Source organism: Rattus norvegicus, chromosome 8 (genome assembly GCF_036323735.1).
Source record: "Rattus norvegicus strain BN/NHsdMcwi chromosome 8, GRCr8, whole genome shotgun sequence".
NCBI classification, from domain to species: Eukaryota; Metazoa; Chordata; class Mammalia; order Rodentia; family Muridae; genus Rattus; species Rattus norvegicus.
In genome coordinates, this window is record NC_086026.1 from 115,484,766 (window position 1) to 115,509,262 (window position 24,497).

General features: G+C 48.0%; 2 protein-coding genes across 4 annotated transcripts in view; one reads left to right on the forward strand and one right to left on the reverse strand.

Moving 5' to 3' along the window:
* The window catches only part of Rpl29 (ribosomal protein L29), an 893,235-nt gene that overhangs the window by 428,323 nt on the left and 440,415 nt on the right, over window positions 1–24,497 (forward strand). The window lies entirely within an intron of this gene.
* Window positions 11,121–24,497, reverse strand: part of Col6a4 (collagen, type VI, alpha 4) — a 116,344-nt gene continuing 102,967 nt past the window's right edge. For both annotated transcript variants that reach the window (XM_039081569.2, NM_001412226.1), the window contains 4 exons: window positions 21,149–21,832; window positions 17,652–17,748; window positions 16,466–16,668; window positions 11,121–11,492 (listed from right to left, as the gene is read on the reverse strand). In XM_039081569.2, the coding sequence (XP_038937497.1) occupies window positions 11,437–11,492; window positions 16,466–16,668; window positions 17,652–17,748; window positions 21,149–21,832 (1,040 nt within the window). In that variant the 3' untranslated portion in view covers window positions 11,121–11,436. The remainder of the gene's footprint in view (window positions 11,493–16,465; window positions 16,669–17,651; window positions 17,749–21,148; window positions 21,833–24,497) is intronic.

The following is a 24,497-nucleotide window of genomic DNA, read 5'->3' on the forward strand; positions in this document are numbered from 1 at the left end:
AGTCAGTTTATGACAAATGGTTTCCCTTTCCTTCTCGGTTTTCACCAGGAAAGGTCACTCTTGCACAATCTGAAGCCCGGTGGTAGGGGCAGCATTTACAAGACCATGACCTCCTTGCCCCTACCTAGAAATCAAACGCCAATTACAGAATATGACTGCATGTAGGTATATAAGATGTACTCTTAGAACCTCAGGTTATAAGTCACCTTCCAGTCAGTATCAACCAGAACGTGGAGGAAGTCTTCCTGACAGAAAACTAGAACTGGAAATGGATGACCAAGGTGGCAGGCAGCGGGGTCTCTGCTCTCCACTGTTCAAGTCCAGGGGTCAAAGAAGAGGCTCCTCAGTGGGGGAATTTTTGGATGACACGTGATGCTCTAGGAGAAAGTGCCCAGCCCTCTGACTCCTGTTTCCAATGGCTTAGTTGGAAAGTGCTGTGACGGTTACTAAAGTCTCTTGGAGATGTCTGAAAAACTGAGACCGGCCCACAAAGAGAAGCAGAATTAAAGACAAAAGCATGGCGGGCTGGAGAAGCTCTAAGAGAAACCAGACTCTGTCTTAGAGAACCTGAGCCAAGGTTGAACTCGAGTTGACCAACAAGCCGGAACCTAACACCAGTTTCCAGGTTACTCCCCAACAAGCCTGCATGTAGCACCGGTTTCCAGGCTACCCCCAAACAAATCTGCACCGAGCACCAGTTTCCAGACTATGCTCCAACAAGCCTGCCCCCGGCACTTCCTAACAACCACCAATCAGGAGGAAAGCAGAAGTTAAGTTTACGGTTTGGCTCCCAGCACCAGCCAATTATTTTTAAAGGGCAACAAAATTCCATAATAGCCCCATAATCAGACGTGTGTCAGGCCAGAAAATCCCTTACTTGATTGCTTGTCTCTATAAATGATTACTTGAAACTGGGCTCGGGGTTTCATCCTCCCATTCTGCTGCGTCAGAGACGGCCGTGTGGCCCATGCTCCAGCTTGAATGAAGACCCTAGTGCGACTGCATCAGAATCAGCTCCTTGGTGGTCTTTTGGGGTTCACAAAACAGGCACAAGAGCACTTGCTTGCTGTTTGAGAGGACCTGAGTTCAATTTTCAACATTCAAGTATGTACACGCATGTGTCACGTACTCAGATGTGAGCTACACGCCTAAAGGAGTTTGGGATACCCATGAATCAGCTGGAGTCCTGGTTAGTTGCTAGTCCCAGAGAACTTAATAAAGAATGCTTCGGTCAAATAAGCAATTTGTCTCACAAGCCAAGACATCTGGGGCTGGAGATGGTGGCACATGCCTGTGATTATATCACCTAGGCAGAGGAAGCTCAAGATCCGGAGCTCAAAGTCAGCCTCAGCTACACAGAGGGTTCAAGGCTAGCCTGAGCTATGGGAGACATTAGCTTGAAAATGTTTGTAAAGACACAGTGTGTGTGACAGGGGGCCACGGCAAGGAGGTTTACACCACTACAAGATTTATTTTCCCTGTGACACTTACTGGATTTGGAATCAGCCAGGAAAGACCTGAAGAGTCTGTTCTCAGAAAGAAAAGAGAAATGGAGAACATCGGCTGAGAACCAGCATTCATCTCTTCTGCCCCCTGACTGTGAGCATGGTATAGCCAGCTACCTCCTGCTCCTCCTTTTCCTGACATGATTGACTGTATCTTCCCGAACCATGCCACAGAACAAACGCATCTTTTGTCAGTGTTTTCTCTTACCTATGACAAAACTGAGGCAACCACCAAGAACCTAAGCTTTCCTTCTCCCACACTCTGGAAAGCCCCCTTCTCCCTCCAGCCTCGTGCACCCATTCCTGGGAGAAAGGACTGAGAAGTTAACTAGGATTTGAGTACATGCTCACTTATATCCTGCCAGCGCTTAATCAGATGTTTTCTCTAGCCACAGTAGCATCTGTGAAATCAAGCTGACCATGCAGTAGACAGAGCCTCTGAGTACAGGACACAGGAGGAAACAACTTGTCTCCCCAGACCACAGCTTAGTGAGCAAACTATACATTTTATGTGTTCGTCTGTTAAGTCCAGCACTTCTACAGTGGAGGCAAAAGCATACCCAGATGCTCACAGACCAGCCAACTTTGACCGTGTAGCCATCAACAAGGTGGAAGTCAAGGACAGACACCCAAGGTTGACTGCTCCTGACTCCTACAGTGCACCATGGCACACAAGTGCCTGCATTCCCACACATGAACACACTCAAGTACACGTTTACACACACATGCGTGCACACACACATGCACACATGCACGCTCACATACAGGCCTTTGTACCTAGGAAGAGAGGGGGTTTTTTTTGAGCTATTAAGTAAGAGTGGGACAATTTGTTACACAGCATTTGATAAAATAAGTAACTAAAACATGTTTCCCAAAGGCCACATCCAGAATGGCCACTGTATTGATTGTCGTTCCGGGTACTGGGATAATACGCCTACAAAGGCAAATTAAGAAGGGAAGGGTGCCTTTGGCTCAAGGTTTAATATAGCCAGTCACAGCAGGGAAGACATGGAACAGGGACAGGAGGGGGCTGGACACAGTGTATCTGCAGTCAAGAAGCAGAGAGGACAGGAAGTGAGACGAGATTGCAAAACACGGGTAAATCCCCAGAGACAAGGAAAGAATTTTTATTTCTTTGGTCTTCATAGGTACATACTATGAATGGGATATTCTGGAAGAATTATGATCACATGTGGTGTGCTCACTGCATATTTGGGAAATTAACACATGCTTTATAGTTCATTCCTATAAGTTTTTCTCTAAGCCTTGTCCAGTTTCCTCATTGTTCCTCAACCCTCCCCCTCTTCCTCTTCTTCCTCTTCCTCCTCTTCCTCCTCTTCCTCCTCTTCCTCCTCTTCCTCCTCTTCCTCCTCTTCCTCCTCTTCCTCCTCTTCCTCCTCTTCCTCCTCTTCCTCCTCTTCCTCCTCTTCCTCCTCCTCTTCCTCTTCCTCCTCTTCCTCCTCCTCCTCCTCGCTTATTTGAGACTGGGTCTCACTCCTGGGTAAACTTAGAATTCACTCTGTCAACCAGGCTGACAAACCCACAGAGATCTGCCTGCCTCTGCCTCCCAAATGCTGAGAACATAGTCATGGGACACCGTGCTCCGCTACCATCCATGTCCGAGATCAAAGCTAGCTATTTTATAGAACCAGGAAATTAAGATAAAATTAAACATTCTGCTGCCATGTTCTATTTTTTCCAGAAGGGATTAAGGGAGAAGGACCTAGAACCAGTCTAGAAGTTTCTTCTAACCTAAGAGATTCTGACATTGTTACTGAGCTCTGAGGAGTGAAGCAGCTCTTTTGGAACTAAGATACAGGATGAAGAACCCTGACACACCCAAAGACTGAAAGTGACTTGAGCCAACATGGACTGATATCAGCTCCCTTCTGGGAACATTCTAGATGGCTGTGGTGCGTAAGATAAAAATGCGCAGCTTAGTGCACAGGTGCCAGGCGAATACCAACGACTATTCAACTCCAGATGGAGACTAGAGAGAAGTGAACCCATGTTCACTTCACAGTTCTAGACTCTTCCTTCCACAAAAGGAACACAGAGCAGAGTGCCCAGGAAGCGGTCCCTGATACAGGTAGGGATGGATGTTTACACGGGGTTGCCTGACAATCAATGTCTGTGGGTGGGAAGGGAAGAACTAGGCAGGGACACTGAGTCAGGCTAGAGCACAGACTTCATCCATCCCCTCAGGCAGTTCTGAGGTTGACCTGTCCCACACAGTGAGGGGGACATTTTTAACGCAACTTCGATCAGCTATTGGACACATCTGCCCCACCCTCCGTGGATGTGAATCCTCTTTAAATGATAAAATCCTCCTGATGGCTCATCTAGGGGTCACCTGCTAGGAGTTGCACAATAGCCAGGGAGACAAGTTCTTCACTCCTGCTGTGTGTGTGCATATGCATGTGCATACACACACAAGAGCACATGCATTTGCTGCAGCATGCATGTGGGGGTCAGAAGACAACTTACAGAAGTCAGTTCTCTCCTTCCACCATATGGGTCCTGGGGATCAAGCTGTCAGGTTTGAGCAGCTGCTCATTCTTACAGCCCATTGGGTTGTTCACAACCTGGGTTTTTTAAAGGGGGCCGTTGAGCATAGGGCATGGGGTGTGCACGTGTCTCCGTGAATTTCTAGGTTATATGCTTGGGAACAAAATTGCTGGGTGCTCACTAACGGTGTTTGAATTTTCAACTTCACTAGAAAACACCAAAATGCTTTCTGGTTTTTATGGTCCTGTGGCTCCCTGTGGGGCACTCCTGGGGACAGGTTTGGAAATGGTGAGGTGACATCTCATCCCAGTGACTCTTGACAACAAAGATTTTCCTTCTCAGCTCATTCATTGGATAGCTCGCTATGCATTAGGGCAGCCGTGGCATAATTACCACAGGTTCAGGAACAATGGATTAGACCATCCATCTGCTGCTCCTAAATGCTTCACCGACCCAATCACCTGAATGCTTTATACCCTCACGCCTTTGTTTTTAATCTCTGGAAAGCCGGTGGCCAAACCAACCACCAAGAGACTGAGCCTAGTCATGGTCCCAAACGTGTGTGCTTTAAAGCAGACACTCACTTGGTTCATTATACTCTGGATCAGTCATCTGAGGTTGCATTGAATTGGCTACTTCTCTGATTCTCTGGCTTCTCAGCTGCCTAGGAGATGAGCTAAAGAAAGAACAATGTCATCTGCAAGCAGAATTTAAAGAGAATATAAATGGGCAACAACGGGTTCCCTCTGAGATCTGCTCAGCCAGGAAAATTGAGTCCAGAGAGGTCGCTGGATACCGAGTTCAGATCCCTGCACTCAGTATGTCTCATAACATCATAATAGCAACAGCTGCATTAAAAACATTCAATTGAACCAGGTGTGGTGGTGCGAACCTTTAGTCCCAGCACCTGGGAGGCAAAGGCAGGCAGATTCCTGAGCTCTGTAGTGAGTGAGTTCTAAGCCACTTAGTGCTACATAAGGAGAACCGGCCTGAAATACACGCACACACACACACACACACACCCCACACACACCACACACACCACATACACCAGAGAGAGAGACAGAGACAGAGAGACAGAGAAACAGAGAGAGAGAGACAGAGAGAGGACAGAGACAGAGAGACACAGAGATACACAGAGACAGAGAGAGACAGAGACAGAGAGACACAGAGACACAGAGAGACACAGAGAGACACAGAGACAGAGAGAGAGACAGAGACAGAGAGAGACAGAGAGCTATTTTTAAAACCAAAGGAATGCTCTATTACAAATGATGACAAGATAACAAAACTCAAGCAAAGAATAATACCTAAAGAGTACCCAGGCAAAATGATTTTTATTTAGAAAATCATATACATACATACATATATACATACATATGCATATATGTGTATGTATGTGTGTGTATATATATTTTATATATACATTATATATATATATATATGCCTGCACACACACATAGGCTCCTCTAGCCCAGGATGACCTTGAACTCACTTTGTAGCTGAGGATGACCTTGAGCTCCTGATCCTCTTGAGTTACACATATGTCTCACCACAACTCATTTAGTTTTATGGGACAAGATATTACTATAGCCAGTCACAGGCCTTGAACTTGCTGATCTCACTGCTTCAGCCTAACCTATGAGCACGCATGCGTGCATGACTGTGTGTACAGGAGTACGACTTAAAACCATTCCTTCCGATACATATGTGGATGCTTGCAGCCAATCATCGGACTGAGCACGGGGACCTCAATGGAGGAGTCAGGGAAAGGACTTAAGGAGTTGAAGGGTTTTGCAACCCCATAGGAAGAACAACAATATCAACCAACCAGACCCCCCAAAGCTCCTAGAATAGACATGAGGAAAACACATGAAGGGACCCATGGCTCCAGTTGCCTATATAGCAGTGGATGGCCTTGTCTGGCATCAATGGGAGGAGAGGCCCTTGGTCCTGTGGAGGCTTGAAGCTCCAGCATAGGGAATGCCAGGGCAGGGAGGTGGGAATGGGGGCGTGGTGGGGGAGAAGCATCCTCATAGAAGCGGGGGGAGGGATGGGATGGGGGTTAATGGAGGGCAAACCAGGAAGTGGGGTAACATTTGAAGTGTAAATAAATAAAATAACCAATAAGATAAATAATAAATTTTTAAAAATTACTCCTTCCCTGAACTACGGTCCCATCCTTTCCTAACTGCTCCATTTTGCTTTTGTGTTGGGGAGGGGGTGTTTGTTTGTTTGTGACAGGGTCTCATGTAGCTAAGCCGGCCTCACTCACTGTATTTCAGAAGATGACCGGGTATTAGAGCTGTACACCACCACACCTGGATCTCATATTGATTTCTGCACTCTCAAGCACAGCTGGGAACCAAATTCTGAGCCCAGCAACCCTGAACCTTCCAATTTTATAGGATCAATGAAATGCACTGTGCGTCTAAGAGCGCTGCACAATCGATTCACCTAATGACTAAAATGCTTAAGCTTCCCAGAGCGAACCAAACAGAGGCCGAGACAGCTCAAAAGGCATGCCATCCTACTCTCGGACCAACCGGTTCATTACATGGGGCTGAATGTCACTCGACCTTCCTACGACTTAATTTCATTCTAAGAATTAATGTCCCCAATGCAGTACAAGGTGATAATTAACTAGACAGCAGATCCAAAAGAGAACTTCAAAATGCATGAAGCTCTCCCACAGGGGCAAGGGGCTTTACAGGACCCTGGTGTTTGAAGTAAATACAAAGTAAAAACACTAAACGCGCAGGGGCTGGAGGGATGCCTCAGTGGTTTAGAGCATTCACTGCTCTTACTGAGGACCTGAGTTAGATTCCAAGCACCCATCTTGTGAATCACGACCACCAGTAACTCCAGGTCCAGGGGACCTGACACCCTCTTCTGACGTCAGCACACACGAGACATGCGTGTGGCGCATGCGCACGCACACACACACAGACAAAACGCTCGTGTGTATCAATAAGTCTAAAAACAGGCATTAAAGAATTCGGAGTCTATAAAATGGTCTTTCTAGGGCAAGAGATGTAGAAAGGAAGCCAATGTTAGGGGGTCTGGGGGACAACCCCTGATAGTCTTTGAAAACAGCTAAAATGGCTGAACTAAGTCAACTTGGAGGAGGAAAGCTGGTTGACTGAAGTCATGATCTTGAGGCTTCAGTCTGTGGTCCCTCAGCTCATTGCTTTGAGCCTGCAGCCAGGAGAGACAGTAGGATCGGAACTCGAAGCAGAGGAAGCTACCCACCTCATGGCATCTAGGGAGCAAACAGAATGAGACACAAAGACCTTTCAAGGGTATACCCCCAGGCTGGAGAGATGGTTCAGTGGTTAAGGGCACTGACTGTTCTGCCAGAGGTCCTGAGTTCAAATCCCAACAACCACGTGGTGGCTCACAACCATCTGTAATGGGATCTGATGCCCTCTTCTGGTGTGTCTGAAGACAGCTGCAGTGTATTTATATATAATAAATAAATCCTTTTTTTTTTTTAAGGGACTTAACTTCCTTTCCCAGGGTCCTACCTCTTAAAGGTTCCACCACATTTCCCAAGAGCCACTGGTCCTCAGTCCATGGTCGAAGCCTGGAAACACTGGTTCTGACAGCAGGGAAAAAATCAGCAGCAGAGCAAAGTTAACTCAGCAAAGCCAACCGTGTCTTCCTCTGAACTCCCCGTCTTAGCGGGATGAGCTCTCTTACTAGCACTGGAGCTCCCTGGATGGCCTAACAGACCAGCCAGCAGGTACCCTGGATGCTCCTGACTCCGTCTCCCAGTGCTGGTGTTACAGGAACGTCCCATCATGCCAGACTTTTTAGTGGGATCTGAAATCAGATGTTGATTCTTGTATAAAAACCCTTTGCTCACTGGGCCATCTCCCCAACCCCTAACTACTTTTCAAACAAATGAAATTAAGACATTTCCTGTAGAAATAGCAAGAGCTCGGATGGATGGAACATGACATTTGCAGGAAGTTACAGAGTTCTACGTGGTTCTGCTGAAGGGAAGGGTGGGAGGCACCCGTCAGGCTCAGAGGGGGGCACAGGCTCAGGCTTTGCATGCTGCGCAAACAGTGGTTGAGCCCTGCTGTATTCAGAGAGGTAGGGAAATCTGGAAATGGGAAGAAAAAGAACATTCCGAGTAGAGAGACTGACCAGCATCATGTCCCTCCCAGATACACCTTCAAGAAGGACCCATCACCTGAGCTGCTGGGGGGCTCTGGGCAGAAAACCATCAGCAGGGTCTCTTTGAGGCTGCTATAGACACAGAGGGCCTGGACTGTAGGCATGATTCCCCAGCTGCCCACGTCCAGTGGTTGTGGAGGCAGGAAATACTGACCCAGCCATCCCAGCCCACCCTGGGCAACCCTTTTTGCTCCAGATCTCTTTTGGGGTGGAGATAGCCGCCGTGGGGGTCGGCCTTCATGGCAGTTCAATCTCCGTCCATATTGTTCCAACTTCCCTGTAGGCCAGGACTACATAGGCAAGGTACAAAGCCACACCTGTGATCCTCCCCGCTCCACTCCTCTCGCGGGTGACAGTAGGAACAGGCGGAGGACAGTGGCAACAAGAACCCTAGCCTGCCCATGCAAGGGCTTCAAATCCGATGTTATCTTGTGTTTCCGTCAAACCAGTTCCCTTCCTGAGATGGTTTCCTCCACCATGAAATACAGACATTCACTAACACCTGAGGCGTAGTGGTGGGAGTGTGGAACTAGACAAGAGAATGCAGAAGGCCTGCGCGCTCAAACCACGTATACGGAATGGGGTGACTGTCACTGAGCCTCCGCAGCCCCAGAGACGCTAAATGGAAGCGCTGTGCTGCCACCTAGGAAACGCAAGGAGAACTGCAGCTAGACCAGCTGTCCCAAGGACGGGAACCGAGGCCGCTTGAAAATCTTTGCCTGCGTGTCCTCAGTTCCTGGACTCAAGAAGGGCTGAACAGAGCAGGAGTCCGAGGTATAAATGTACCACGACTCAAATGCCACCCTCTGGACGGAGAGACATGCCCCTCTCTGCTCAGGCAGCTGGGACTGCGTCTAAAGAAAGACATTAACACCTGCACAGTCAGCAGCTCTGCTAATGAGCTGGAACAGCTGCTGTTTCATTCCTTCCATTAAAGACGCCGGATCCCAAATCAGAAACACACAGTGTGCTACCGCTGAAAACAGAGAAAGATGGGGCCTCCAGGTGTTGGGTAAAGCTAGGCGATGCGCAAATGGGTGGGAGAAAAGATTATAGGTCTACTGTCACAACGCTTTATGTGTCTTTGTCGCAGCGAACAGTTATCCCTCCTTGGTAAGGAAAAAGTAATCCCGCTGTAAAAGTAGAATATAGTTTTGTTTCTTTGCCCACTCTGTGCAGAGCTGGTTCCCAGGGCTGGGGGAGATGGTTTAGTAGTTAAGAGCACTGGCTGCTCTTCCAGAGGACTTCAATTTCCAGCACCCACACCCACTTCCCAACCGTCTCCAGTCCCAACTCCAGTCACAGGGATCCTGATGCCCTCTTAAGCCTCTGCAGGCACCGGCCACACATGGTACACAGGCATAGGAACAGGCAACACAGCCACACAAGCGGAAAATATATAAGCAAAATGTAAGGTGGTTTTTTTTTTAAGCGGATTCCCATCCCCTCCTAAATGTTCACCAGTGTCACCAGTGGGGGAACAAAACTGAATCTAAAAACCCCAGTTTCTGGTGCTGGAGAGATGGCTTGGGCAAGTGAAGGCCCTTGTTGCTCTTGTAGCCATGTTTGAAGCCCTGAATTGAAGCATGAATCTCGGCTCACAGGACAACTCCAGTTCCAGGGGATTTAATAGCCTCTTCTAACCTCCATGGGTACCAGACATGCACATGATACAGACATATATGCAGGCAACACATATAAAATAAATCTTTAAGGCAACTAAAATTTAAAACAAAAGTTTCTGGGTTAGGAACTTGCCAGAGAGCAAAGCCTGGGCTGGGTGGGTGGGTGTCATGAAACCATCAGCTGTTTGTTCTCCCCAAATTCATATGACAATTAATCTCAGATCTGACTGCATTTGCATATAGAGCCTTTTAACTAGATATACAGAAGGGTGGGGCCCTAATAAAATATGACACGCTGAGAAGATGCCAGAGGGTCTCTTTGCCACCTTCAATCCCTCCCTCCCTCCATGAGCATGAGGAAGGAAAGGCCCAATGAGGCTATACAAGGACACAAGAAAGTAGCCATCTGCCAGCCAGAAGAAATCCCTCACCAAGGAAACCGAGCAGGCTGGAGCACCGAGCTTGGAGTTCTGGGCAGAGCTTTGAGAAGTAGACTTCTGTTCCTTAGGGTACCCAATCTGTGATGTTTCCTTAGGGAGACCCAAGATGAATAATACATGATGTCACGAAGAACCAAGCCAGACGTCCTCAGTTTCCCAGAGTTCCCTTCCTTCCCAGTGCCTGGTAGAAACTAGGGATGAGCTCAGAATCCAGGAGGGGAGTTTTCTCTCTTCCTCCCTTCTTTCCTCCCTCCCTCCCTTCTTCTTTCCCTCCCTCCCCTCCTCACTCTGTCTGTCTGTCTGTCTGTATCTTTGTGTCTGCTGAATATCTGTATGTGACAAATCATCTGTCTGACTATATGTTTGTCTATCTAGATTATTCCCGCTTCTCTTCAGGTGTGTAGGTGTGTGTATCTGTCTGTCTGTGTATGTGTCTGTGTGTCTCTGCATATGTGTCTCTCTGTGCATGTGTTAAATCACTAACACAATTAATTTCTTTTAAAAAAAACTCAAATATTTGAGTATAGACATTGGAATCCTAAAGAATACGAAAGACTGAGCTGAAGAGCGCCCCAGAATGGAGAGGAAAGGCAGGCACAGCTACAGCCCAGCTGGGGAGGACTGGCTGTTGATACCTTCCTCTAGAGTTCGGAGTCAGTCTTGTTACAGTGTAGATCCTGGCAAGTCGGCCATGCTTCAGGGGAGGACCACACATATGGGCAGCACAAACTGGACTTGGGCTTTTTTAAAGATGGCACAAAGTTGGATTGGCAGGAGAGAGGGAGTGGACCTTGAAGAAGCTCGTGTGGGTGAGTATGACCAAAACACTTTGTACAAAGGTCCCCAAGAGCTCATTGTTAAATGAGAGAAAAACAGAATTTAATCCTCAGTTACAAATGATCTAGCCTAAGCCTACACAGGCAGGAAACAGTGGAGGGAGTTACAATGTCCAGGGTTACAGAGCAGGCTTTGTCATCCATGAGCTGGGTAGCCTACCTCAGCAAGGCTAATGCCAGTCCCACTGTCTAACTGTTAAGGGAAGGGGAGAGCACCAGTTACAAGGCGTGGCCTACACCATGTCTCACGTTCTTCTCTGGTTTCAAACTGGTTGGCATTGCCCCCAGAGTCCCCAAACCAGTGGAGTTGGTGAGCCCACTCTTCATGGCTGCAGTACTACTTCGGGACATAAGTCAGGCACTCGTCTCCCTCAGGATACACAGAACAAGGACCTGCAAGCAGAGGCAAGAGAGCTGGGCTCAGGCACGATGGGTCTGATCGTCTCAAACACTGAAGTCCCCTGCCTTACCACCAACTGGCTGTATGACCATGGGTAAGATAATGACCCTGTCTGATCCTCAACTTCCTCAACCATAAAGACAATACTTGTAAGCCTAATATCACAAACGTGGTACAATTAGTCATGTGTTACATTTACAATGTGCATACAGACATAATTATCATTTTAGATATGTATGGAATAAAGATACATTATATACAACATAGGCATGTGTGAATGAAGTTTTATGATACCAAGATCCCTCACGTGTTTCTTCCCCTTTTATAAAACACCTCAGTCCTTTACTTGACCACCGAGCCTCCTGATAACAAACACAAATCCAGCTTAATCACCATTTGTAGTATCCTGACATTTTTACTCAAAAACTTAAGGTAGCCACTTAAAAAAAAAAGAAAAGAACATGGTATGGTATGCCTTGAAAGATGGTTTTAATTAATGGCGTTGGGAGTCAGCTGATCAGAGCAGGGCAAGACTTGGGAAATTCCCAGATTGTCAGTCAGGGGCAGGTTTCCCAGATGTGTCACCGGCTCCTTCCGCATGTCTTTGGAGACACTTCAGATCATCTGTCTGACTGTATGTGTGTCTATCTAGATTATTATGTGCTTTCCCTGGGCCAACCCTGAAGCACAGAGTGCTGACCGGCATTCCCTCAGTAGTTCATGACGCATGGGCTGTGGCAGGAGCTTCCGACCAGCCACTCAGTACAACCAACACCCGCTGGCTTTCTGAGGTGCGCAGTACCCATGGTAACGGGAACACGCTTGATCCTAGGGGAACTGCTACTAGGATTGTGCTGAGCCTGGGGCAGGCACAGCTGGATGTGTCACTGTGTGGTTCTCTCCTAGGGGTGGGGTATCAGGGAAAAGGGCAAATGGCCAAAGCCTTGTGGGAGTCAACAGAGAAACACTGCAAAGTGAACGGCCAGTTGTTCCGTCTCGACCTGACCTAGAGACTCTGGGCTCAGCAACCAGAAGTCCTCACCTCTGCCAAAGCCGATCTACTTGGAACACACAAACCGAGGACTTGTCACACGAGCTTGAGCCCTCGTCCTTAGAAGCCCTACTTTGCCTGGTCGGGAAGAAGCTGCTTCTCCTGGTTGACATATGTGGAATGGTGTCGTGCAGCTGAACTTTCTGCAGTGACACAAACATCTGAATCGATGGGAAATCTGTCCTGATCGACACCCACCTTTGTGACTGCTGAGCCTCTGAAGTGAGTCTGGGCCGGCCAAGGAACCGAAACTTTAATTGTACTGATTTTTAAAATCCCTCAACTCAGACAGCCAAGGTGATAACCGATGCCTACCCTATTAGTCAGAACTATGGATGGGTGCTTAGCACTTGCAGCTAATCAGCCTAAGCTATTGCCTGAAGCCTAACACCTGGTACTCCTTACAGCCTTGAGCTTTCTTTATTGTATGACATGACGTCAGAAAATAGTAAGCTTTTACTCCTGCGATTATCGAGAACCCCTGATCTTGTACCAAGCACTGTTTCCCCACGGAATACTAGTTTGCCTTCCTGGCGGATGCTGCCACAGTAGCCAGGATTTCACTCAAGCCTGTGGAATCCAGGCCTGAAGGGGAACAGGGTGTGTGGGAAGGAGAGTGCTGGTGGGTGTAAAGAGCGGCTACAATGAGATTACAATTTCACTGAATTTGAGGCTTGTCCTATTGCCCGGGATAGATGTTTTACAATATATAACCCTACTTGGAAGGGGGAAAAAAAAACCTCTCAGTGCTTGGGAGATAATGCCAAAATTGAAATTGTGACAAGATCATCCTGGCTTGTGTGAAACGAGATAGCACTTGTCTAAAATCCTTCACAAGCAGGTGCGAGAGCAGGGTGCAGGCTTCGTGGCAGAACCCAGCTACAGTGTAAGGATACAAAGGAGGCCATGAGAATTTCATAAGGGCACAGAAAGGACGCTGAGGAGGGATAAGTTTGAGCCCAATACAGCAGATACAGTAGACAGAGACAGACAGGTGAGAGTGAGTTAGGCCACAGAGACTAGAAACAAGTAGCAGGACTCAAGAGCTAACTGTGACTCATAAACACACAGGAACAGGGCAGCCACCAAGGTTCTGGGTCTGGGTCAGCCTTAAGGGCCTGTGTTCCTCACAAAGGAAGGACACGTTATAAGAACTGACACGGCCCGATCTGCATTCTCACAGGGGTGCAGAATGGAACTGTACAAAGGAAGAGTCAAGAAAAAAATGTACCAGAGAACAAAGAAAGAGTAATAGAAAGATGGGCAGGGGTTGACTCTCTGGGCCTGGCTCAAGAATGGTTGCCTACCCCAATGCAGACTGCTGACCACAAAGCCAAGGGAAGAGGGACTCTGAAAAGGAAGGAGACAGTCATCAATGGCAGAGTCCCCAAGGCAATGGGCTCTGAAAGGGCAGTTTTGTCTTTCTCGGCAATTCAGAACACGATGGAGATGGCCAGCTCTTTTCTCCAATGGGAGAACATGGGGTGGGTGGGGCAAGAGAAAGGAAGCTGAAGGCTTGGCTGTTCACCTTTATTTCTTTTGAAAAATGCAAAAGGAGCAACAATGGGAAGGAAAACTGGAGGAAGGGGCTTTGAGGTTGTGATGAGAGTTAAGGATGCCCTTGGAGTGCAGGGGGAGAGAGAGTGGGACACAGCCGAGTAGCAGAGTGGCTGAGGAGTACTGGAGACCTACAGGCATCAGGTTTATGGGTAGGCCTGGATTAGAGAGCCAGGCAGCCGTCCTCTATCTTTTTGACCTTGGTGTTGTGATAAACGGTGCCTCAGAGCAGATGTTGTCATTGTTGACTGTACCGGAGAGTCACCTGTAAGTTCCCTACCCATAGACTTCTCAGAGGATAATGTCCCAAGATTCCCAGGTAATAAGCAGCAGTTGAATGCTGAGTCCTAGATAAGATGTTTACGCCACCTCCTCTATGGCTAAGAGAACGTCACTGAAGAAGGAGTGGAGAGAACGCAAGAGCTAGAAGACAAGAGAGAAGGGATCTGCCATCTTCTAGATTCAACATGGCTGCTGCAATCAGGAACTGCGGCTGCCTAAACTGAACCTGAGCAAGACTCACCCTGTCAACAGTAGGTCATAAAAGGAGAAGGGGCTCAGGAGGCTGCCCCTCCATGCTGAACTACCAGCAGCTGGAAGAGTCATTGTGTCCGGTTGCACACCCACAGCTCAGCCCGCCAGGTTCCAATGGACAGCTCCGAACCCATAGTTCACACAGATGGCCGTGGCTAAACGGTGGTGGGTCACAGCACATGAAGAGGGGTTTTGTGGGATGGAGAGGACAGTTGATGGGGATAGAAGAGAAGGTGACAGAGAGTGGGGGCTGAGAGTAAACAGAATGCATTGTATACGTGTGCGAAACTGTCGAGGAACAGGCCTAGTTAGTAAGAAAGATTAGCAGCTGATTCTGACGTATATCCAGGACTAAAGCCATTACCTCAGGAAGGTTAGCTGAAGACACTCTGTCCTGAAGACACAGTCAGCAGGTGAGCTCTCCTGACGCTCGTTTTAACCTATGGAGGGGAAGTCACTGCTGCGAGCACCTACTCTTGGGCTGCCTAGTTCTGTTGTTCCTCTTGGACGTGCGTTGCTTTGGAATCTAACAGGTAACTAACCACTCATGGCATCCGCATCCTCACAGCTAAAAGTTCTGCGTGCATAGCAGGCGCTGAACACAAACTATCAAGCTTTATCCTCAGAACAACCCTAAGAAAAAAAGCACTCATCTAATTCAGAGCAGTGAGCCACGGGAAAGTTACATCGTTCCTAGCCAGCAGTCCTAAGTGTGTGAGCCATCTAGGTGTGTACAGCAAGTCTTCTTTTATCTAAATAGGAGTAGAGCCCCACGCACTAGAAATGCTTTCCACTTCCTCCTACGACTTTTGAAAATGTCCAGGTTGGGGTCTGCAGAAACAGCTCGGTGGTTAAGAGCACTGGTTGCCTTTCTAGGGGACCTGGGTTCAATTCCTATCGCCCACAGGGTGGGACACTATTGTCCCTGACCCCAGCTCCTGAGGATCTAATGCCCTCCTCTGGCCTCCAAGGGCACTGCACTTGTAGTGCACACATACATGCAGGCACTCTCTCACAGGAACAGAAAATAAAAATAAATAACCCTTCAGGAACCGTTACAGTCAAGTCCCTCACTAATGTGTTTACTGTTCAGCTGATTCCACTGACCACACATAAGACATAACACTTCTCCATGTTGTGATCTAAAACCAACCTACCTCTGTTTTATAATGTTCCTTAAATGAGACGTGCCTCAGAGGTTAAGAGCACTGACTGCTCTTCCGGAGGTCTTGAGTTCAATTCCCAGCAGCCACCTGGTGGCTCACGACCATCTGTAATGGGGATCTGATGCCCTCTTCCAGCCTGCAGGCATACATGCAGGCAGGACACTGTATTCACGATAGATAGATAGATAGATAGATAGATAGATAGATAGATAGATAGACAGACAGACAGACAGATCTTTTTTAAAATGCTCCTTAAATGTGGTGAGGCTGCACCACAGTGAACATTCCTAGACCAAGAAGTCTACCAGGGAGGTCAGGTCAAGGTCAAGAGTGAATTCACCACATCTGGAGGAGGCAATCATTTGGCCGGCCAGTGGGTTGTTTGTTTGTAGCGGGCCCTTGAGTCTTTGCAATCTATCCACACTTCCTGGAGAGATGGTGACATAATAAGGCCCAAAATGGATACTAGGGAAGGATTCTAGGGAAGGCAAGTCAACCTCTTTTGGATGTCGTAAAGTACTTTCCACAGCTTAGTGAATAAATTTATAAACAAGACGTGCTAAAAAGTGCATGTTCACAAGGTACACAGAATTTTTTGTTTAAAGGTAAAGATTCTCAAAAGTGAATCCAACTTAGAGAACAAGGTTTGGTATCTCACCATGGGCAGCGCCCGAACGTCTTCCTTTCGCTGGTGTTTCTTCAGCATCTGCCCTGTCCCTTCCGAGGCTTCCCAGCGTTTCTTGCTGAGCTACGGACAGTGTCCTGATCTTCCTCTTCCCCCTCAGAAAGGAGTCTTGTGGCTTGGGTGCTCCTGAGTCATACCCAGTGGCAGCAGACGTGCCAAACCGGGGCTTGGACAGCCTGTAGGAAAGCAATCCTCGTCACACCTCGAGGCCAGGGATGTAGTTCAGCGGCCGGACACCTGCCTAAGTTCAGTCTCCAACATCACCAGAGACTCCCACAAGCCTTGAACTCTGAGCAAACTGAGCCGTTCCACCCTTGGTGGATATGGCTGCTGTGGCTCTGGGCTGAGGATTCACACCACTCTGGCTGGACCGGGTGGGCGGCAGCACTGGGCGCTTAGCATCATCAGCTCTTCCTCTGAAACTTGAGCTTGGAGGACAGTTGCTATGGTGGGAAGGGAGTTTTCATTTTGTGCTTTAATGCACTGTGTGTTCTTTTAATTTTTTTTATATCGGTCCAATATTGCTTTTTTATTGTCCTAATTTTATGCAGACGAATGCTTGCCTTGCATGTATTAGTGTGCACCATGTGCATGCCTTGTGCCCATGGAGGCCAGAGAGGGTGTTGCACCCCCTGGAACTGCAGTTACGGCTGTTTGAAAGCTGCACATGGATGCTGAGGACAAGTGTAGATGATGGCTCCTAACTGCCAGCCATCTCGCCAAGCCTAGTCTTGCTTCAAACACTAAAGAACAACAGACCTGCGCAGTAGTGGTTCACCCCATGACTCCCAGGACTCAGAAGGCAGAAGCAGGCAGATCGCTGTGAGTTCAAGGCCAGCCTGATCTACAGAGTGAACTCCAGGACAGCCAGGGCTACACAGAGAGACCCTGTCTTGAAACTGTTCCCCCAACCCCTCAGCTTTACCACTACCACCAAATAGTTAGAAAAGAGATCTGGGCCTGGGACCACGCCTGTAATCCCAGTGCTCAGGAAGCAAGAGAACCGTACGGTCAAAGCTGCCTGAGCCACACACGGAGACCCTTTCTCAAAAAAAAAAATTATAAACAAAATACTAAGCACCATGGAAGTTGTCAAACCCAGGTGCTTCCCAAATGGTCTGGGATTTCATACAGGGAGTCTACCCCACCCAGAGCTCACCTCTTGGCAGAAGTGAAGAATTGTAGCAAGGTGTCCCCACGGTTTGGGCCTCCACACTCTTCATTGAGCTCTGGGGGTGGATACTGGTTTATTCCACCTGAAAGTAAAGCATTTTTAAAAAATCAAATTAAACATAAAATCATGAAGAATGTAAAAATCATCAAAATGAAAACAGTGTCTGAGGTGTGCCCAGCACACACCGGACATCTAATCACCACCACTGGGAGCCCTGCAGTGCTTGGGGACCTTCAGGAAACAAGAGATGCCAAGACTATGGAAGCCGGGGGGTGGGGGGGATCAGTGCCGCAAAGCAATGTCTCCTGGACAGGGTAGAACCACTAAACTCACGAACTCACGGCAAGCGTGGCTGCTGGCCAGAAACCTGCGTGAGATAAGTCAGTCCACCCTAGCACCAAGGGGAAGGAGGCTCGCTAACCACACACCTATCTAAGGAGATACTGGCAGTTGGTACTGACCGAGACAAAACCAGCTTTAAGGGCATGGCCATTGTTAGTCAACCATGCTCCAGCGGATGCCCCGGTCTCTCTTGCACACATGTGCGAGTATGTGCGTGTGTGTTTGTGTGTGTGTGTTAAAAAAATAAAAAACAGCACAAAATAAAATGAGATACCACTAAAATCACCACCAAAAACACTGCATCAAACTCGAAAGTCATAAAATTAAAATTAAAGCAAACTCTAAGCTAAAATAAAATAAAATAAATGCGAAAAAAGGCAAATTGAACAGTAAGGATAGAAAAAAAAAAGTCCATGGTGTAAAATCAAAGACTCATAAAAGGCACTCGAACAAAGCATAAAACAAATGCAAAAATAAATGCAAATAAAGCAATAAAAAATCGAATCAAAAGCAAGCAAAGCAAAAGCATAAAGTGCAGTCTGTTAGATAAATAATATCCCAACATAAAAGAATACAACAAAATATAAAGCACAAATCTAATCAAAACCTCAAAAATCACATTAAACAGATGAGAGAAGCGATTGTTTTCGGCTTGCTTCTCCCTCAAAGAATCACTGAGCTACAAGCCGTTACTTTCTGCAAAGACCAGGCATCTGAGGCTCAGGGAAAGTAAGCCTATGGCTTCTCCTGTCACACAGCTCTCAAGTCACAAAGCTAGGACTAGAACTAGCTCACTGATGAAGCGTCTGTCGCAAGAGAAGGAACAAACGCCATGCCTTCTAAGATTTCCATCAGCATCCCTTCATCGCCTGAGCCATGAAGGAGCAGAGGTCCCTCGAGACCCACAGTGGGACGTCATACCCACTGAGGAACTCGCCTTCCAGCATGGAGGGGATGAGGGCATCGCCCAGACCTCACAGCATACCCTGAGCATGTTTTATTTTTAATTGCTCACTGCGATACAGACACCTGGAGTTGGCCAGGATAAAACCCCCCACTCCCGGGCTAAGTCACCACTATTATGTTGGGGGTACACTTTGGTCCTAGACACTCATGAATTAGGTTCATCTGGGAGTGATGGGAAGTGAGGCTGCTGGGGCAGGGATGTAGGGGAGAATTCCAGCCTGGGTGCACTGACACAGCTCCCACTCTTTAATCTTCGCCATTGGATTAACTGACTCAGCCTGAAGAGGGAGACCCCCAAGCTCTTGACCTGTCACCCTTGCTTCCTGGAAAGCCTCTGAGGACTTCTGGCCTCACGCTGCCAGTTCAACCTGTGCTTTAAAATAATAAGACAAAAACACTCACTGCTTGCTTCCTCTAATGTGCAGGGCTTAGGTCTTAAATGGTGAGTGTGTGTGTGTGTGTGTGTGTGTGTGTGTGTGTGTGTGTGTGTGTGTTCACATGCACTCACATGCACGTGCATTGGTGAGAACAGTATGACAGCACGTATGTATAAAAATGCCATAATTAGACCATGCTTTGAATGCTGAGTTAATAAGAAAACAGAAGAAAAATAAAGATCTCTACCCTTGTTATTTAAAATGTGCTTATGAATCTGAGACTCTGACACATATCTGCAATCCCAGTACTTGGGAGGGTGGAGCAGGAGGATTACAGCCAGTTCAAGGCCATCTTGAACTGTAAAGAAAGACTCTTGTCTCTAAAATCAAATAAAACCCGTGGTCCGTGGGCCAACAGCGTCATTCTGAAGCTGTTGAGAAATTGAGATCCTCAAACCAGACCTCAGAACTAGATCCAAACCTGACCAGGATGCCCAGAGAGAGCATGTGAGTTAAAATCTGAGAAGCATGGCTATCTATGGCTGGAAAAGAGCGGTTGGTGTGGTGGCAGCATCCACGCATGGGCACAGAGTCCCTCCATGAACATCTGGCCTTATGATCGGGGAACAGACATCCCAATATTCTCATTTTGATAACTGAAAAAATTTGAGAAACTGCATGGAAGCCTGGGGCCTCCAAGCCACTGAGTAGGGAGAACATGACAAGGGACTTGCAGCAGATTGCTGGAAACTGTATCTTGAAACACAGCCATATACAGGTAACAGCTGCTGAGGGAGGGACAGTCAGTTTTCCTTTGTGGTGTGCCCCATGGTAGGTTGCCCATGTTCCTAAAGCAAACGGCCCTGAACCCATGGCCAATTGACAGCACTGAATGAACTCAGTGGAAAAGAGGAGCGGGGGGGTGGGGGGTGGAGAAAAATGAGGAGGAAGGGGAGGAGGAGGAAGAGGAGGAAGGAGGAAATGATGAAGTTGGGAGGAGGATGTGGGAGAAGGTTCAGGAAGAGTTGAAACAGTAAGAGTGTTATGATCTAAATAGATTATTTTCCTGTATGAAATTACCAATGAATATAAAAGCTTTCAACTCTCAAGTAAAATAACATTGAAAAATAAAAGCTGTTTTAAAAAGCAAGCATCTAAGCAAAGAAGTGCAGGCCGACAGGAACCAGATGTAGATCTCCTGAGAGACACAGCCAGAATACAGCACATACATAGGCGAACGCCAGCAGCAAACCACTGAACTGAGAACGGGACCCCCGTTGAAGGAATCAGAAAGGACTGGAAGAGCTTGAAAGGGCTCGAGACCCCATATGAACAACAATGCCAAGCAACCAGAGCTTCCAGGGACTAAGTCACTACCCAATGACTATACATGGACTGACCCTGGGCTCCAACTGCATAGGTAGCAATGAATAGCCTAGTAAGGGCACCAGTGGAAGGGGAAGCCCTTGGTCCTGCTAAGACTGAACCCCCAGTGAACGTGATTGTTGGGGGGAGGGTGGTAATGGCGGGGAGGATGGGGAGAGGAACACCCATAGAGAAGGGGACGGGGAGGGGTTAGGGGGATGTTTGCCTGGAAACCAGGAAAGGTAATAAATGAACAAATGAATAACAAATGAAATGTAAATAAGAAATACCCAATTTAATAAAGATGGAGGGAAAAAAAAGCAAGCATCTGTAAGTTTCTGCCGCCAACACCACCTAGAATAACCCAGTCCCTACCCACCCCCCACACCTACACCCCCACCCACATCCATACCTACCCTCTTTGCCACTCACTTTTTAGAAGGTTCAGGAAGGCCTCCGTGAATCTGCTGGCATAGGCTACCTCTGCCTCTGAGACACCCTCCAGGCGTAACAGGTGCTGCTCTGAGGGTGCACTGGCCACATTGGCCAGCTCAGTCAGCTCCTGGGCTCCTACTCCTGGGCCCACAGCCAACACAAATAGTGTGATGCCCTTGCACTTGGCCTCCAGGGACAGAGCCCTTAGCGTCTCTCTGTCCCAGATGCTTGTCTCACTGGCCACAATGGCAAAGAGGACCTGTGACCTTCGAGGCAATATGGCTGCCAGAAGCACTTTTTCCAGCGTCCACTCCAGGGCGTGGCCCAGGGCAGGGGCTCCCTGTAGCAAACCACTTGCAGCCTCCTGAATCTGCCTTTGCATCTGTGTCCGGTGGCCGTGGGAGGTCAGGTGAAAGTACTCAAGCACAGGGTCTTGACCCACACCAGGCCAAAAGCCTGGGGTGGTGTGTGTCAACAGGGCCACGCGTGCCCCGTGCCAGGATGTGCCAGGCTGTGCAGCCACCTCCAGGTCCTTGAGCACTGAATCCACTAGCCTCAAAGCCCCAAGGTATATGTCCCTGCTGACACCCTGGGAGCTGTCCACCAGGAAGACCAAGTCCATGTCCAACTCCTGAGGCCTGGGAGATTCCACCCGGCACCCGGGGGCTGGTCGGCACTTGTCTAGCAAGGAAATAAGGAGGGGCGGGGGGAAAGTCAAGAGTTAAACCAGGCAACCTTTCTTTCCATGCAGAAAGCACTTCTTGCCTCATGGTGGACACCTGTCTTCAATGCTGCCCGGGAAGAAATGGGTTGAGACAGCAATCTGACAGTTTAAAAACAGGTGTCCATTTTTCAGAAGACAGTATTGAAGCTGACTGCACATTCTCAAATACTGCAGGGACGTCAAGACTATTGATATTGCAAACGCATATTGGGGTCTTCCAATGTGTCCGACCACCACTGTAGCTACCCCGGGATACATGGTGCCTGCTGGGCCAGGTTGGAGATGCCCGCTAGGTCTTCTGGATTCCTAGTTTCTCGTTTATTAGTATTGTTTCCTCTCCCTAAAAAAGAACTAGCGATGAGCTTTCAAGTAAGTTTACATGGACGTGCATACACTTGGGCAATCCTACCAGGGTTTCAGGAACCCATCCATGAGACAACCCTTCCATTTGAGAAAGCACACATTGACTGCTAGAGCTAACAGCAACTTAGCAACCAGGTAAGACTGGCATTTTGTGCTTATATTTTTATAAAAGCAATGTTGGTGGTTTTAAAGTGACTTCCTGGTCAGGAGGTCAGAGATCTCAAGCTGGTTTGGCCTTACAGGCATATGGAATCGCACCCCCCCCTCCATTTCCTTTTTTTTTTTTTTTTTTTTTTAATGTGGATTCTGGTTTGGTAAGGCTGAGACAGAGCTCGGAGTTTTGACATGGATGTACACTCAGCCTTTCTGCCAATATTTTAGGAACCCACCCACGAGATAAACCCTTTCATTAAGAACTGGTGGTCAGCTGGTGTTAAGTTGGAGCCACAGTCCTCCAAGAGATCTCTAGAGTATGCAGGGGCAGAGAGGGTGACAGCATTATTTTTATAACCTCTACCGAAATGAAAACTTACATTTCCTCCGGTTACACATAAAGGCAAAGAATCACGTATGATAGTTGGGGCACAGGTCAGTATTAAATGTATTCATCCTTGTAGTGAAGTTATCAGACGTCGACTAGAGCTTGTTGACACACCGATTTTAAGCTCATGATGTGTTGACTAACAAGTGTACTGCATAGATAGGATATTAAGCTTTAAAAAATAGGACGTTCTATCATTTTTGAGCAAAGTAAAAGGTCGCTATGCTAAGTGAACAAACATAACACCGGGAGAGAAAGCCACGCCACCCACATGACATCACCATTGTAAAGCACAATGTCCTGTGAGCAACAGGATCCTCGTTAAAGTGCTTTCAAGAGACCCTCAGACTGGGCCTGCTGACAGACTGACAACCCCTCATAAAGGGAAGGATAAGGAGGAGGGGCAGATCCTCCTCTGAGATCCCAGCCACTCCTTCCTGCTCCTCCCAGATTCTGTCTTAACCACATGTGGCCTCCTGGTCTCTGGGAGTACTAATGTATACAGAAGGTAGACGGCCAACTGATGGGGGAGGGACTACATCTGTGTCAGTGCCCCGTGCCGGGATGTGCCAGGCTGTGCCACCACCTCCAGGTTCTTGAGCACTGAACCCACTAGCCGCAAAGCCCCAAGGTATATGTCCCTGCTGACACTTTTTGATGAGACTTTTCAAAGGTGTGACAACTTTGGGGATACTCATACCCCTGGAAGCAACCCCTCTTCACCTACCCAACCTGGATGTTAATGGAAACACACAGTGGTGTGTCAATGGTGTCCTCTCTGGGGAAACAGGCATATGGGTTTCATCTTCCCAGAGAAACGGGTCAGGAGACACTCACTTCTGGTGTGAGATCTAAAATGAACCTGGCTGCGTGGTTCTATCCAGGTTCATCTCTTACTCAGCACGTGACCTTGAGCGAATGAACTTGTCTCTTCCAACCTCCATGCATCAGACATATGGGAGATAACAACACCCACCTCGTCAAGTGGCTTCCAGGCCAGCGGCAGGAGAAATGGCTCAGCGGTTAGGAGCCCACACCACCCTCGCGCCCGAGTCCTATTCCCAGTGCTCACAGGCAGCGGCTCACAACCACCTGCAACGCTAGCTCCAGGGAAAATCTGACACCACTGACCTCTAGGACACACATTCGCTTAATTTAAAAATATTAAAAATGCACTTGGCTTTGATGTTTACATTTTTTTAAAAAATTCGGGGGTTGGGGATTTAGCTCAGTGGTAGAGCGCTTGCCTAGGAAGCACAAGGCCCTGGGTTCGGTCCCCAGCTCCGAAAAAAAGAACCAAAAAAAAAAAAAAATGAGTTCATATGTGTAGTGCTCAGAACAAGCCTAATGCACAGTAAGGTCTCAAGGAACACTCATGAGGTTCTACAGAAGAGGAACTGGGGTTCAAGGAGAGACCATTGTGCCCCAGGAGACGGTGTGTGTGACTGTAGCTTCTTAGCCACAGCATGGTCCACACATAGCCGTTCCTGAACCTGCCTTCTCTCTCCCGCCAGTGACTGACCATCTCCTTGTGGGAGTTCAACCACTCTGGCCTGGGTTCTCAGTTAGCAAGGCTGGTTCACCTCAGTGGGCATGCATGAGGATGCCTCCCAGGTAAGCACGCATGCGTTTCTGCAGAGAGTGCTGGCTGACACAAGCTGGTGAGCAGCTGTGGAGCTAGAGGGCGGATCTCACGACCAACTGGAAGTAGATCCCTA